The 12970-nt window shown below is 49.2% G+C and overlaps 2 protein-coding genes across 2 annotated transcripts; both read right to left on the reverse strand.

The window, feature by feature from the left end:
• Window positions 1-1437: 1437 nt before the first annotated feature.
• On the reverse strand, window positions 1438-1788 carry BDQ94DRAFT_168257 (uncharacterized protein; the record flags this gene model as incomplete). The annotated part of the gene is made up of 1 exon (XM_026771004.1): window positions 1438-1788. The coding sequence occupies one exon, from the start codon at window positions 1786-1788 to the stop codon at window positions 1438-1440; it is 351 nt and encodes a 116-aa protein (XP_026628960.1).
• Window positions 1789-2460: 672 nt separating this feature from the next.
• Window positions 2461-11463, reverse strand: BDQ94DRAFT_158104 (polyketide synthase; the record flags this gene model as incomplete). Its single annotated transcript, XM_026768878.1, has 7 exons — window positions 2461-4563; window positions 4634-5806; window positions 5864-9444; window positions 9495-9927; window positions 9997-10109; window positions 10167-10290; window positions 10351-11463. 7 exons carry the CDS (start codon window positions 11461-11463, stop codon window positions 2461-2463), a joined length of 8640 nt encoding a protein of 2879 aa, XP_026628961.1.
• Window positions 11464-12970: the final 1507 nt, after the last annotated feature.

The following is a 12970-nucleotide window of genomic DNA, read 5'->3' on the forward strand; positions in this document are numbered from 1 at the left end:
TGGCTAGCGACGGGCCGATATCGGCGGAGCTCGCTCGCTGAGGGGGTCAACGCGATCGGCATGGTTACATCTCGGAAAAGGATTCTCCAGCTAATATATGGATGAAGTAAGATGCAAGGAATAGCAAAGCCTAGTCGGAAAACTACTAATGTTGCATGCTTGTGATATCCATTCATTCTTTGCTGCCGGTGGACATCTCCAGTCATTGGTGACTGGCCCACTTAGCTTGCCCACTTAGCTTGTCATTTATGCTTGAGCTTGAATATGCCTTTGGTCCCGAGCCACTTATGCTTGCTGCTTACTTACAGGTTATTGAGAGGCTAGGCCTGTTCCAGTACTGTGACTATAGTCGCAATTCGTTCTGGACTGGTGCCATCACCATCGTAGCTTGCAGCGATACCGGAGATGTTATGGAAATCGAACCCTAGATGATTATTGCCCGATGACTGTGCCACCCATTGAGACCCGCATCTTTCTCAAACGATATTTCCAAGGCCTTTGGTTTTGGTTTCATCGTCCTTCTCCTTCTATTCCCCTTTCACCTTGAGGCTGGAACCTTGTCTTTTGCCACTGCTTGACACTAAAAGCCTTCGTCGGCTTTTATGTCCGAACCTCACATTAGGAGCTGGATTCCATCCACTAGTTCAGTTCAATGATAGGTACCTGCCAATAATACCTCGTAATCCTTCTTGTGAATTTGGCTATAAAAGGTAAGGTGCCCACAGAAGGAGATGACACTCCGGGCTGTCGTCGTTCGTTTCCTCCAGTTATTCTTTCACACCGCAACCCGTCCCATTCTGTCCCAAGGCTCACCGTTCTTTTCTTTCAATCATCGCAGCCATTAGAGTCATGAGGAGATTTATAGCACAAGCTCTGGCTGTTTGGGTATCCCTAGCTCATTTGAATGCCGCCCTGACCGTCCAACCAGAAGCAGCAGCCAGTGTCTCGGTCGTGACTTGGACATCTACCTATACCGATACAGTGACCAGCACCATCACCAGCACCTCAGCCCTAACCACCACAGCTACCACCTGTGCTACTAAATCGTATGCCGATCCATTTTTTACCTCTGACGGTGCTTGGCCGCTCGTTGGCAACTGGTTCCAACAATGGTGTTTCGGGTGTATCTTTAGAGTGCGGCACGACCATCAGCTCAGCAAATTACGCATCGTTATATGCATGCGAGTTGTTATGCTATCAATCTCAAACTGTTTGTGACGGAGCCAACTACAACACAGCGAATCATGCTTGCTATCCTCTTACTGGCTCGCTTACTTCTACTTCTGCTGCCTCTTACAGAGCCGCTATGCGCTTCACTACCAACCCTTGCACGGTTACGGAGACTTCTATCTCTACCGGGTTTTCCACTGAAACATCAACCGTCCTGTCTGTTGCGACATACACATCGATCATCACTATCCTGGATACATCATTCACTCAGACCAGCTCTGCATCAACCGTGCCATCGGCAACATTCCCCGTCTCAGTATCCAATTCTGCCCCCGCAATGTCAGGCACTCGGGCCATCTCGTTGGGAAACACTACTCCCTCGTCGACATCCACCTCAACACTAGTGATACCATCCTCCTCGGTATCCGTATCTGCATCTGTCGCTGACTCCTCATCTTCTATAACCACGGGAAAGCCATCCATGCCGAACCAGCCATCCGCAGCCGCAAATTCCTCCAGCGCTATTCGGCCCAGCAGCTCACATTCTCCTTCATCTGGCAAGGGCTTTACATACACTCCGAGTTCAATGCCTGCAGTGTCCACAACATCTCGTTCCATTATTGCATCAAGCTCGGCTTCGTCGCTCCTACATCCAAGCTCTTCGGTCCCCATTCAACCATCAAGCCAGTATATAGTATCCTCCTCATCTACCCACGCATTGCCGAGCCCGAAGTCATCCGAGATTTCTCAGTCATCGACATCAGTATCATATAAGCCTTCATCTCCGAAAAATAACATCATCCCTACCGTCTCGCAATCCGCCATAAATACCAACAGGAGCAACCTGTCTGATTTTTCTGCATCTGCAGGACTACCTACAACCTCCACGCTCCTTACCACCAAAATCCGCACTATGACTGCTGCCATGGCCTCTCCGATGAGTTTGCAGCTTGCAGACAATGTATATACCAAAACTTTGACGGTGCATGTTACCAGTATTGTAACTATCAGTTCTTGTGCGTTTGGTGACTATACTGATCGCTTAGTCGAATGCAACTCGAAATGTTACCCATCATGTGATGGTTTCACAAATACTCATGCGGGACTGCTTGCACATTGTTGCATGGATAAACTGTTAACCTGTCCTTATGATTATAATGTAATGCCTGTGATCATGATCATGTCATTATCATAATATCTAAATCAACTATTCCAACTTCATGATAGATACTTCATTGACTTTGTTCTCGGGTTCGCCATTCTCTGGTTTTGTGACTCACAGCTCCGACTTCACCGGTGTTGCTCCTGTTTTTGCCAGACCTTGAAGTATGTACTCAACAGGTCAGGCATAGAAGGCAACTCCGGCATATCCGCCGACTCAAGCAAGACACGACGACTATGCGCGTTTTCGTATACGGTCTTCGTCATGGTTTCCACCTCCCAGTAAACTAACTGTTCCCGAAGCTTATCCTGCAAGTATGATGATGCGACTTTAAGGCGCTGCTGGCCATGTGTTGCTACAATATCAGTCCACTCCGAAGGCGATACCTCTTTCAACGGGGGCGACGAATAATGTGCCACTGTGCCCAGGACCTCGTTCCAAGTCAGCGTGTGAGACTGATCGGGTCTGACAAGATTATAGGCATGGCTGTGGTGACCGCTAAGCGCGATTTGCAGGATCGCCGAGCTTGCGTAGTCGACTGGAATTATCTGGCAGCGGGCGGCCGGTGGAGAGGGATAACATCCAACGCGAATGGCGCTGACCATCAGATGTTGGAAACCGTCCGCAGGATTGGCGATTCCCGTTTTGCTGTGGCCGGATATGACCGGTAGGCGATGTATGGTTACTGGAATGCCGTTTGCAATGGCGTCCCAGGCAATGCTTTCGGCGACGATTTTGGTCTCACTGTAACCGACGAGCTTTCTTTCTGAGTCCGTGGCTTTGAGGACGGGTCTTTCATTTTCGCCGATAAGCTCCCTACCCTCGAGATATGCAGATGTACCGCAGGCTGAGATACTGGAGGTATAGTGTACTGGCTTCAGGCGCTTCGTATTGGCGAACCGGAGAATATTCGAAAACCCATGAATATTGGCACTGCGAAGATCCGAATATGAAGGCATGTAGTTGCATTGGGCGGCGAGATGGAAAACAATGCTCGTCCACTGAGCGAAATGTTCGTACTTCTCTTGCCCGAGTCCAAGTGTAGAATCGGTGATATCGCCAGGTACCACGATGACTTTAGATTCAGAGTCCAGTGACAGTCCGTAGTGTTCCAGGGTTTCCTTGATACGGGCCAAGCCAGCTGAGGTATCTGGTGCCCGCACCAAGCACGCAATCTCCTTCACGCGCGGGTGACTTACTAGAAGAGAGAGAAAGAAGGCACCCAGAAACCCGGTGCATCCGGTAAGAAACACTCGCCCTTCAGACTCGGAATGCCAACACGGAACGCGCTCTGATATTGGCTCCAGAGATTTGGCCAACTCCAAGTCCGCCCGATAAAGTACGCTCTCATCAACGTCCTCTTTTCCGTTACCGACTAGAGAGCCCTTCGCGTTCTCAAGCTCGCCGGATTTGTGCTTTTCGCGGAGGACCTGCATGGTGATCACGCCGAGACCTTTGACGGTCTGCGCTTTTGATATCTGAGCGAGTGACACCTCAACGCCGACATTTCGCCGGAACCAGCTGCGTATCTCAATGGTCATCAACGAGTCAATTGCAATCTCGCAAAGCTCCTCATATGGCATATCATCGGGATATGACATGTTTGAGGCAACCATTCGACCAATTTCGAGAGTGATCTTGGTCTCGGTAGCTGGGTCATACAGAAGAGAGGGATCACGCTTGACCGCGTTTACCAAGGCTTTGAGCTCGTTATCCTGGTTTGCACTACCACCTTCCGAAGCGGCTAGCATGTTATGCCACGCCAGGAAGCGAGCATCCTGCCCAAACGTGCTGCCGTTATCAATCTCTGACACTGGCTTTGTTGTTCCCATTCCTATGGAAAGGTGAGGAGCACCCCGCATGATCTGTATTTCCAGGGCCTTGAGTAGATCAGGCTCTTCTAGTACTTCCCATGAGTTTATTTCAACCATATCCCTGGCCCTATGAGACGTTTCCGCGACATAGCCGATATCTCCCATGAATCCAAGATCGAGTACACTAGCTGGTAGCCCCTTTGTATGACGATAAGTGACAAATGCATTCAAGAAGGTATTGGCAGCCGCGTAGTTTGCCTGCCCTGTATGGCCGGCAGTACCAGAGATTGAGCTAAGTAGGACGAAGAAATCCAAGGAGCAATTCTGCGTTGCATGATGAATATTCCACGTGCCCTGGACCTTAGGAGCGAGTGCTTCAGTCCACTCCTTGTATGCCATGTTATCTAACGTTTGATCCTTTCGACAGAAGATTAGCACATATTCTAGAAGGATGCAAATTACTGAGAGGGGACCTCACTCGTAGCACCATGGACAACTGCATAATTCCTGCTATTGGTCGTCCCGCGGCAGATACAGCTCGTTCAACGTCGTTGATATTGGTGACATCTCCTGTAACTGCCTGAATATGACAATTCCCCTGAGACTCCAGATCTTGAACAAATTCTCGAGCCTTGGTTGATTCCAGCCCAGACCGGGACATGAATATCAAATGCCGCGCACCCTTCTCCACCATCCATCTTGCCACTGCACGCCCAAGTCCGCCGAGGCCACCAACTAACAAATATGAAGCGTCACTGCGGAAAAGGGCTCCTTTGGACTGCAATTTAGACACCTGTAGCTCGTGTGGATTTTCAGGCATTTCCACGACAAGTTTTCCCATGTGTTTGCCAGTCTGCATATGCCTAAACGCTTTAGCAATATCGGACGCCTTGAACACAGTAACTGGCCGGATAGGACGGAGCTTTCCTTGCTCTATAGAATGAGCAGACTGCTCCACTAAGCTTCGAATAACTTCAGGGTTCTGCTCGCCAATTTGAAGAAGATCCACACCAATGAAAGTTCGGTTTGCCATGAAGAGGTCCATATCCAGCTTAGCATGGCCGAGGAAGTCGCGCTTGCCCAACTCAATCATTTTGCCCATGGGGGCAACACACTTCCAGGAGGCATGCAACAGCTCGCCGGAAAGAGAGTTGAGAACGAGGTCAACGCCCCTATTACCGGTCGCCTTCATCACGTCTCTCTGGAAGCTAACGCTTCTCGAGTCAAATATGTGGTCTTCGGCAATATTGTACTCCTCCACAAGATGTTTTCTTTTCTCTTGGCTTCCAACTGTAGCGAAGATCTCGGCTCCAATTCCCTGGCATATTTGAACTGATGCAAGGCCAACTCCGCCACATGCGCTGTGGATTAGGACGGTTTGACCCTTTTGTACATTCCCACATTTCACCAAGGAGTAGAGAGCGGTAGAGAAAATGCAGGGACCTGCTGCTGCGTCTTCTAAGGACAATCCTTCAGGGACAACAAGACAAGACTCTGCAGGAACTATTTTTCGAGTGCCCATTAAACCTTTTCCAAACAACGCAACTCGGTCTCCCACCTGAATATGTTGCACTCCCGATCCAACCTTGCGGACGATACCAGCGGCTTCGTGTCCGAATTCAGAGGTGTCTCCCATGAGCCCCATGGATATCATAATGTCCTAAACGAGAAACATTATTAGATGGTTTATAGAAATATAGTTTACATCGCTTCTTACCCTGAAATTAAGCCCGACAAAACGGATGTCTAGCTCAACATCGTGTTCTCCAAGCTCTTCCACCCGCCCATCCAGGGCCCAAGTCAGAGAATCAAAGATACCAAAGCATCCAATATCTAAAGACCTCTGTTCGAAGCCATCATCGACAGCCATAATTTGGTGGAGGTAGTTGAAGTGGAATCGACCGACATGAATTTTTCCATCTTTTAGAACATATTCATAGTCCTCGTGGATTGGGTTCTTGCCCGACTGCCGGCAGATTCGTTCGAAAACGAGGGAGACATTTTCTGCTGCACACGGTTCCTTCTGGTCGAGTTCGAGAGTTGCAAAATTAGTGGAAATCTCCTTCCGTACTGTTCGCATCAATCCCAGCGTTAGGCCAAATTGAGGGTCTGTATCTTTACAGCCGAATTGAACCGGCGGCATCAGCCAGAGGCAGTGGCCTTTCACACGAGAAAGAAAGCGTTGGAAGGCACAGAATTCATACTCGGAAATACTGCTTAAGAAAGGGCCTTCCAGGTCAAGGAAGGATATGACGTCCGTTGTTGAAGAAGACAGGTCGTTCAGGGTCAACCAGTTGACCCTGACTCCTTGGTGTGTGAAAGCCTGTGCAAGTGTGTATGCCAAACTAGGGACCTTACCCCTATGAAGGAAGCCAATTTCTCCACCAAGTGATGCCTTGGCCTCAGGTCGTCGTGACAGGATGTAGGCATTCGTATTGTATGGCGGTTCATTGTCGTAGCGGACAACGTCCGTACCAGTGAAGCCCGCATCCAAAAGTTCTTCATGCCATTGTGAGACAGGAATCATTGGCGTTTCTCTTGAATCCTCTGCATTCCACCAACCTGGGAGGATGCCCATGATGAAATTCAACGTTGGCAGCGTGGGGCAGAGCTCTGTGAGGAAAAGCCATCCCCCTGGAGCCAGAAGTTTATTCAGATTGCGAAGTGTCGTTGAAATTCTTGGAGTAGCGTGGACAACATTTGAAGCGATGATCAGATTATAGTTCCCCACAGTAAACCCCTGGTCTTCAGGGTCCTTGGATATGTCGAGCGTCTCGTATATCATCCCAGGGAAATTCTTAAAGTGCTCTTTCGCTTTTGCGAAAAAGCCCGGTGAAATGTCAGTGAACGTGTAGGTCGAATACATAGGACCTCCGTGCTTTGTTGCATCAAAAAGCGCATCAAGAGCTGCCGAGGTGGCTCCGCCAGTTCCTGCACCAACTTCCAGGACTTTGAGTGTCGGACGTGAATGGCTGAGAAGTGACAGGAAGTTTCCTGCAGGACATAGACGAGAGGACTCCTCATAAGTACTAGTGATGGCATCACTTCCACTCACAACCTCCAGGGCGTCAACGCTGTCATCCATAATCCCCTGAAGATTTGACAGGACCTCATGTGCGGCAGTGTACACACTGCGTACTAAAGGGTGTGCAATGTTTTCCCCAAATTTTTCAATCTGCGATAGATGTCCTGCGGTATCGGAGTCAGACTTGTCGCAGTGTTCCAGAATAAGGCTGGGGTCCTCGTCCCTTATTCTTTCGTACTGTGAGGACAACCATGCTTGGTACTTTTTCAAATGCTCTTTTGTTGGTCTCGACGGTTTTGTCCGGTGGTATGCCTCCAGTATGAAAATATTCGACATTTTTGCCGCCATTCTCCCGCGATCTATGTCTGCTGGAATTGGTGGGATTAGGGTCTCCAGTGGGACAAAGTCAATATGAGGCTTCCAATGCAGAATTGCGGCGGACGCGCCATTTTCATCGTTTATCGCCGACTCACTGATTCCGAAAAAGAAGCAGCGCCTCAGAGAAAGCACAAGCGTCTCATCTGCAAGTAATAAGGCATCCCCAGTGAACGTGTTTCCGGCTGAATCGCATCTTGATCTCAGAGACATCGTCTCTCGTCCACGGGCGACGTATAGACTCTCAATAGCGGTGGGGATGCACAATTGAGTCATGCAACGCTGAATTCCTTTGGCTCCTGCTACACTCAGTAGCTGGAGACATTGGTCTATCACGACGGGATGGAGAGCATAGTGGCTACCGGTTAGCGCGGTAGGTTCACATAATGTTGCTGCTGCCTCGGTAGTGGTGGGGCTCGCCGTGATATCGCGAAGCCCGCGGAAATTGGGGCCGTACTCGAGTCCGCGCCTCTCCAAAGCATCGTACCATTCCTTGGCCAGCACCTTGCGTGAGTATGAGGATACTGTACCATATTCATTACTAAATCCATCTGGCTCTGCCCGAACCTGGCCGACGCAATGTTTCTTCCACTCGCCTTCGTCATATGCAGTGATTGTGAAGTCATACCAGCCGGAGTCTAGACTGTCGGTCAGTTTCACCGGTCGAAGGCTCGTAATAATCTCAACGTGCTGCAGCTTCGCCTCTTTCAGAACCAACGCAGCTCGCATAAACACATTCTTTACCGAATATTCGGGAACCTGGGATATCTGACGCATAGCCTCCCCAACCATTGCCACGTATCCGGCACCGGGAAAGACGACCTCTCCCCCTATTTTATGTTCTAATAGCCAAGGTACATTCTCCGCTTGTAACATATTCCGCCATACAGGTTCCAAGTCGCTCGATTCTAGAGCTCGACTGCCTAATAGTTCGTGGTGGGGAGCCGACCGAAGCCTCCAGTCCCTCGTTAGGCGGGTCTCACTCCAGAATGATTCATTATGATCCCATGAATAGGGAGCAAGGTCTGTCACAGTCGCTGCAGGATGGACTAAGAACGATAGGTCGACAAAGATTCCCTGAGTATATAACTGGCCAACCGTGCTCAGCAAGCATCTCAATTGGTCTGTGTGTCGAAGGAAGGTTGGTGTGTATGAACAGCTTCGCTTGGAATCTGCTCTAGAGATAATTTGTCGCAAGGGGCCAGAAAGCACCGAGTGTGGCCCTATCTCAACAAACGTCAAGGCCTGCTCACCTTCACTCAGTATCTTGTCAACTGCCGTGTTAAACAGAACTGGACTCTCCACATTCTTCCTCCAGTATGAAGGATTCAGAACACACGGGTCGGAGACAGTTTCGTTTGACACTGTGGATACTAGTGGGGTCATGGATTCATTGAAACATATCTCCGAAAGTAAGGACTCGAATAGCTTTCCTACCTCCTCCATGTGGTGCGAATGATAAGCCACGTTGACTGCGATACGCCGACAGAAGACTTCGCCTTGTGCCTGTATGTCTTTCAACATTTCATCGACCGCTTGCTCGTCTCCCGAGATCGTCACACTTTCAGGGCTGTTCTCGCATGCCAAGACCACTCCATCCCTGAGGTATTGCTGCACATCCGCTCGTCCGAGCCCGATTGCTGCCATTGCACCCTTTGCTTTTGCAGACTCCATGGCCAGGCCACGAAAGTAGGCGATCTTGATCGCAGATGCGGCGGTGATAGCCCCTGAAGCATAAGCCGCAGCAATTTCGCCACTGGAATGTCCGACCACAATAGAAGGAACGACTCCAAGCTCCCGGAGAAAGTCCACCAGAGCCACCTGGATAGCGGTACAAAGCGGCTGTGCGAATCGAGCCTCTTGAAATCGGCTTTTATCGTTGGTATGCATTAACTCCTCTAAGTATCGTTAGAATCGAGCCAATGTATAGGAAGTGTTCAGAACTTGCCTTCGATACTCCAATCCGGTGGAGTTTCCAGTCGCTGTAGGTCCTCATCTAGTCCTCGTATGACTAACCGGAACTTCTCAGAGCTCAGGATCATCTCTCGCCCCATGCCTGGCCACTGTGCTCCTTGTCCGGTAAAGAGGAAGCAGACCTGCGGATTGAGTGCACGCGCTTTCTCGAATGTCGAAATCGTCCCGTCTTTCTCCATTATGGCAAAGCCTCGGTGTGGCATGTGCTCTCGTTTGAACGCAAGCGTATATGCAAGGTCTGCAGCAGCAGACGGGGTTTCATTTAGATAGTCGCTGATTATTTTGATATTGCTATCCAGTGATGTTGCCGACTTGGCAGAGGCGAGCAGAAGATGTGGTGGGCTTGGTCTCTCGTCTACCCCGGACTGCTGTCCTCCACCCACAGAAAGGGCAGAGTCCAAGACAACCTTGAACTATTAGCAGATGTCTTTGGATTATCTGAAGCATCGGGATTGTGCTGAATCGGGGACACATACATGAGCATTGGTACCTCCAATACCGAATGAATTGACGCTGATCCTCTCACACCTACCTGCAGGCCAAGGTGTTGGATCCACTGGGACCTGCAACTTTGCCTCTTTGAAACGAACTAAAAATGAAAGAATGAGCTATGTCCTCCTTAGGGTAGGAAAGGGAAATGCCTCACTGTTAGGATTTGGCGTATTGAAATGTATGTTGGGAGGAAGGATCCTGTGCTCAAGCGCGAGTACGCTCTTGATCACGCTGGTAATTCCTGAGGCGCCTTCTGAATGACCCAAGTTTGGTTTCACCTAAGACCTATCAGACAACGGTTTATTAATGTTGGTCTTTATCTATGGCTGTCGACTCACCGCTCCAATATGTATGCCTTCCTGACCAAACACATTGGCAATTACCGTTGTTTCAGCCGTATCGCCAACGATTGTGCCAGTTCCGTGACATTCAAAGAATGCTGTTTTACTGATATCGGAAATTCTTGCTTTCTGATAAGCCCTTCTGATAAGCGCTTCCTGTGCTTGCGACCCTGGGGTTGTTATGCTAGGTGTTTTGCCGTCGCAATTCACAGCTGTAGATCGTATCACGGCGCGAACTGGATCACCATCTCGGAGGCAGGCATGTAGCGGCTTGATATATATTGCGTTTACTGCTTCTCCCCTTCCATAGCCATTTGCTGAAGCGTCGAAAGTCTTGGAAATTCCATCGCGGGAAAGTGCCATAGTCTCCGACACGGCGTTAGTTGTTGTTGGCGTGATGATCAAATTAGTCCCGGCAACCAACGCCGATGAGCATTCTCCCGTATATAGTGCCTGACAGGCATCGTGTAGACCTACAAGGGCCGCAGAACAACCAGTGCGGAACGTGATACTCGGGCCTCGCAGGTCATACTCGTAGGATATTCGGTTTGAAAGGGCGAAATCCGCCGCGCTGACGACCCTGAAACGATCGATGGCCTGGGTGTCCTTGCTCATCAAATCCAACCAGTCCTCACCGAACACCCCCACATAACATCCAATGTCCTTTCCACGGCACCGAGATGGGATCTGACCTCCGTTTTCCAGGCATTCCCATACAACCTCAAGTAGTATTCGCTGTTGTGGGTCGAGTTTCCCTGCTTCTAGCTTGCTCATACCGAAGAATCCAGCATCAACCTGCGATATATCCTGCTGAAGGAAGTAGCCATGCTGGGTCCGGATCGCACCAGGACGAGTCTCGTCGTAGAATGCTTCAATGTTGTATCGGTCCCCGGGAACTACGCAACGGCCATCGCGCTTGTTGATCAATAAGTCCCAGAACTCCTTCTCACTATTGACACCGCCGGGAAGCCTCATTGACATGCCAACAATCGCAATCGGGAATGGGACCGGCTCGCAGTCGCTGTAACTCTCTGATTGTACCGGCCCATGGTTGTCGTTACAGTATGAGAGAGTGGCATTCGGCGAGCTGTTAACATTAAGTCCATCCATGATTTGATATCGATTCTCTCCGCTTGGTAATCGTTGCATCAACGTAGAGCAAGGGACTTCCAGATTGTTTTTGAGAGTTTGTGATGGTACAAGTGGTAGATTGACACTGGTAGAAGAAAAGGGATACACTTTTCACCCAAGAGAATTTGAATGATAGCTGACCATGTCTTGAACTGTGGGTTGCACAGTTCATATTAAGTGTGACCACCTACACTCAGAGTCCGCACTACTTAGCGCAAAGAACGAGATTAGCTATCATGTACGTATGCGGGATTGTCAAACCCAAGATCTTGCATCGCACTGAAGTAGCGGTCAGCAGAGATCAGAAACGATCTTGACTGCAACAATTTCAAAGTGTAGTTTGGTCTAGGTCTTGATGCTCTTGTACTTTGCTTTCGTTTTTCTTAGTCAAGATGTCTTTATTTTCTTCCCCCCCCCTTGATGACTACGTACTACCAACCAACTTCTGCCCAATAATCGGGATAAAAAGGATTTTTGCATAGATTACGCATGGACCGATGACAGGAAAATAATTTATTGCTATGTTTTTTCTTCCACGGTCAATGTCCAGCCATTTATCTTTTGCTTATTGCATCTTCCCACGAGCAAAATCGGCGACAATGCAGTGAACGGCAAAAGGAAGGCTAGACAGACGATCGCACGTGTGTTCTCGGATAACCAGGAAAACCCTGGCATGACGAAGGAGCTATCTTCGTAATCACACTGGCTAGTTTTTGGGCATTGTTTAGCTCCGTGTAGGGCGGTCGGTATGATGTGTTCAAACCAGCACTGAGACAGGAAGTGCCAGTATAGCACTTCAGCTCCTAATTCTCCGCCACCGGCACTCACGAGCTTTGATATTAGCCAATACACAAGGAACAAAGCTGGATCAAAAGCTTTTGATTATGGAGTCTAAGAAAGTCTAAGTTCTAGCGAGCAAGTCAGCGAACGGAATCAAGGAAGGCTGTACATTGCTATAGTATCCCTTGCATGTAAACTCATAAAGGCGTGTAGCCCTTCCATCGCCTACGCGCCTCCTTGCGTTGAAAGCATTTTTTTTCAAACTGTTCTCCTCTGGTGTTCGAAAACCATAAACGGGAAATCGTGTGACTTTTTTTTCCAAAAAAAAAAGTGGCCGAACACAAAAGCCTGTTGGGGAGCTCAAAGCGGTGAACACTCGAGGCAACGCAGCAGGCCGAAATCTTTTCAACTGATCTCAGTTGATAATTGTATACCAAAGGAAATTATAGACAGCACTGGATATGTGATTAAATGACCATAGAAAAAGCAGTGCAGAAACACGTATATGCTTATGGGGGACTATTGTGGCTATGATCTACAAGGAAAGGAGAAAGCGCGAGCTTTCCCTGACGGGACGGAAACCGGACCGTGCCATACCAAAGAGTGCTCTGCTAGAGACCCAAGCGAAGCATCATAATTCGGCTGAATCGTTGAGTAAGATGTCGGTTCGGACTAATAAGCTTTGGGACATACGCTGTCTTAAGAC

The sequence above is a fragment of the Aspergillus welwitschiae genome (genome assembly GCF_003344945.1).
Source record: "Aspergillus welwitschiae strain CBS 139.54b unplaced genomic scaffold BDQ94scaffold_8, whole genome shotgun sequence".
In the NCBI taxonomy this organism is placed as follows: Eukaryota; Fungi; Ascomycota; class Eurotiomycetes; order Eurotiales; family Aspergillaceae; genus Aspergillus; species Aspergillus welwitschiae.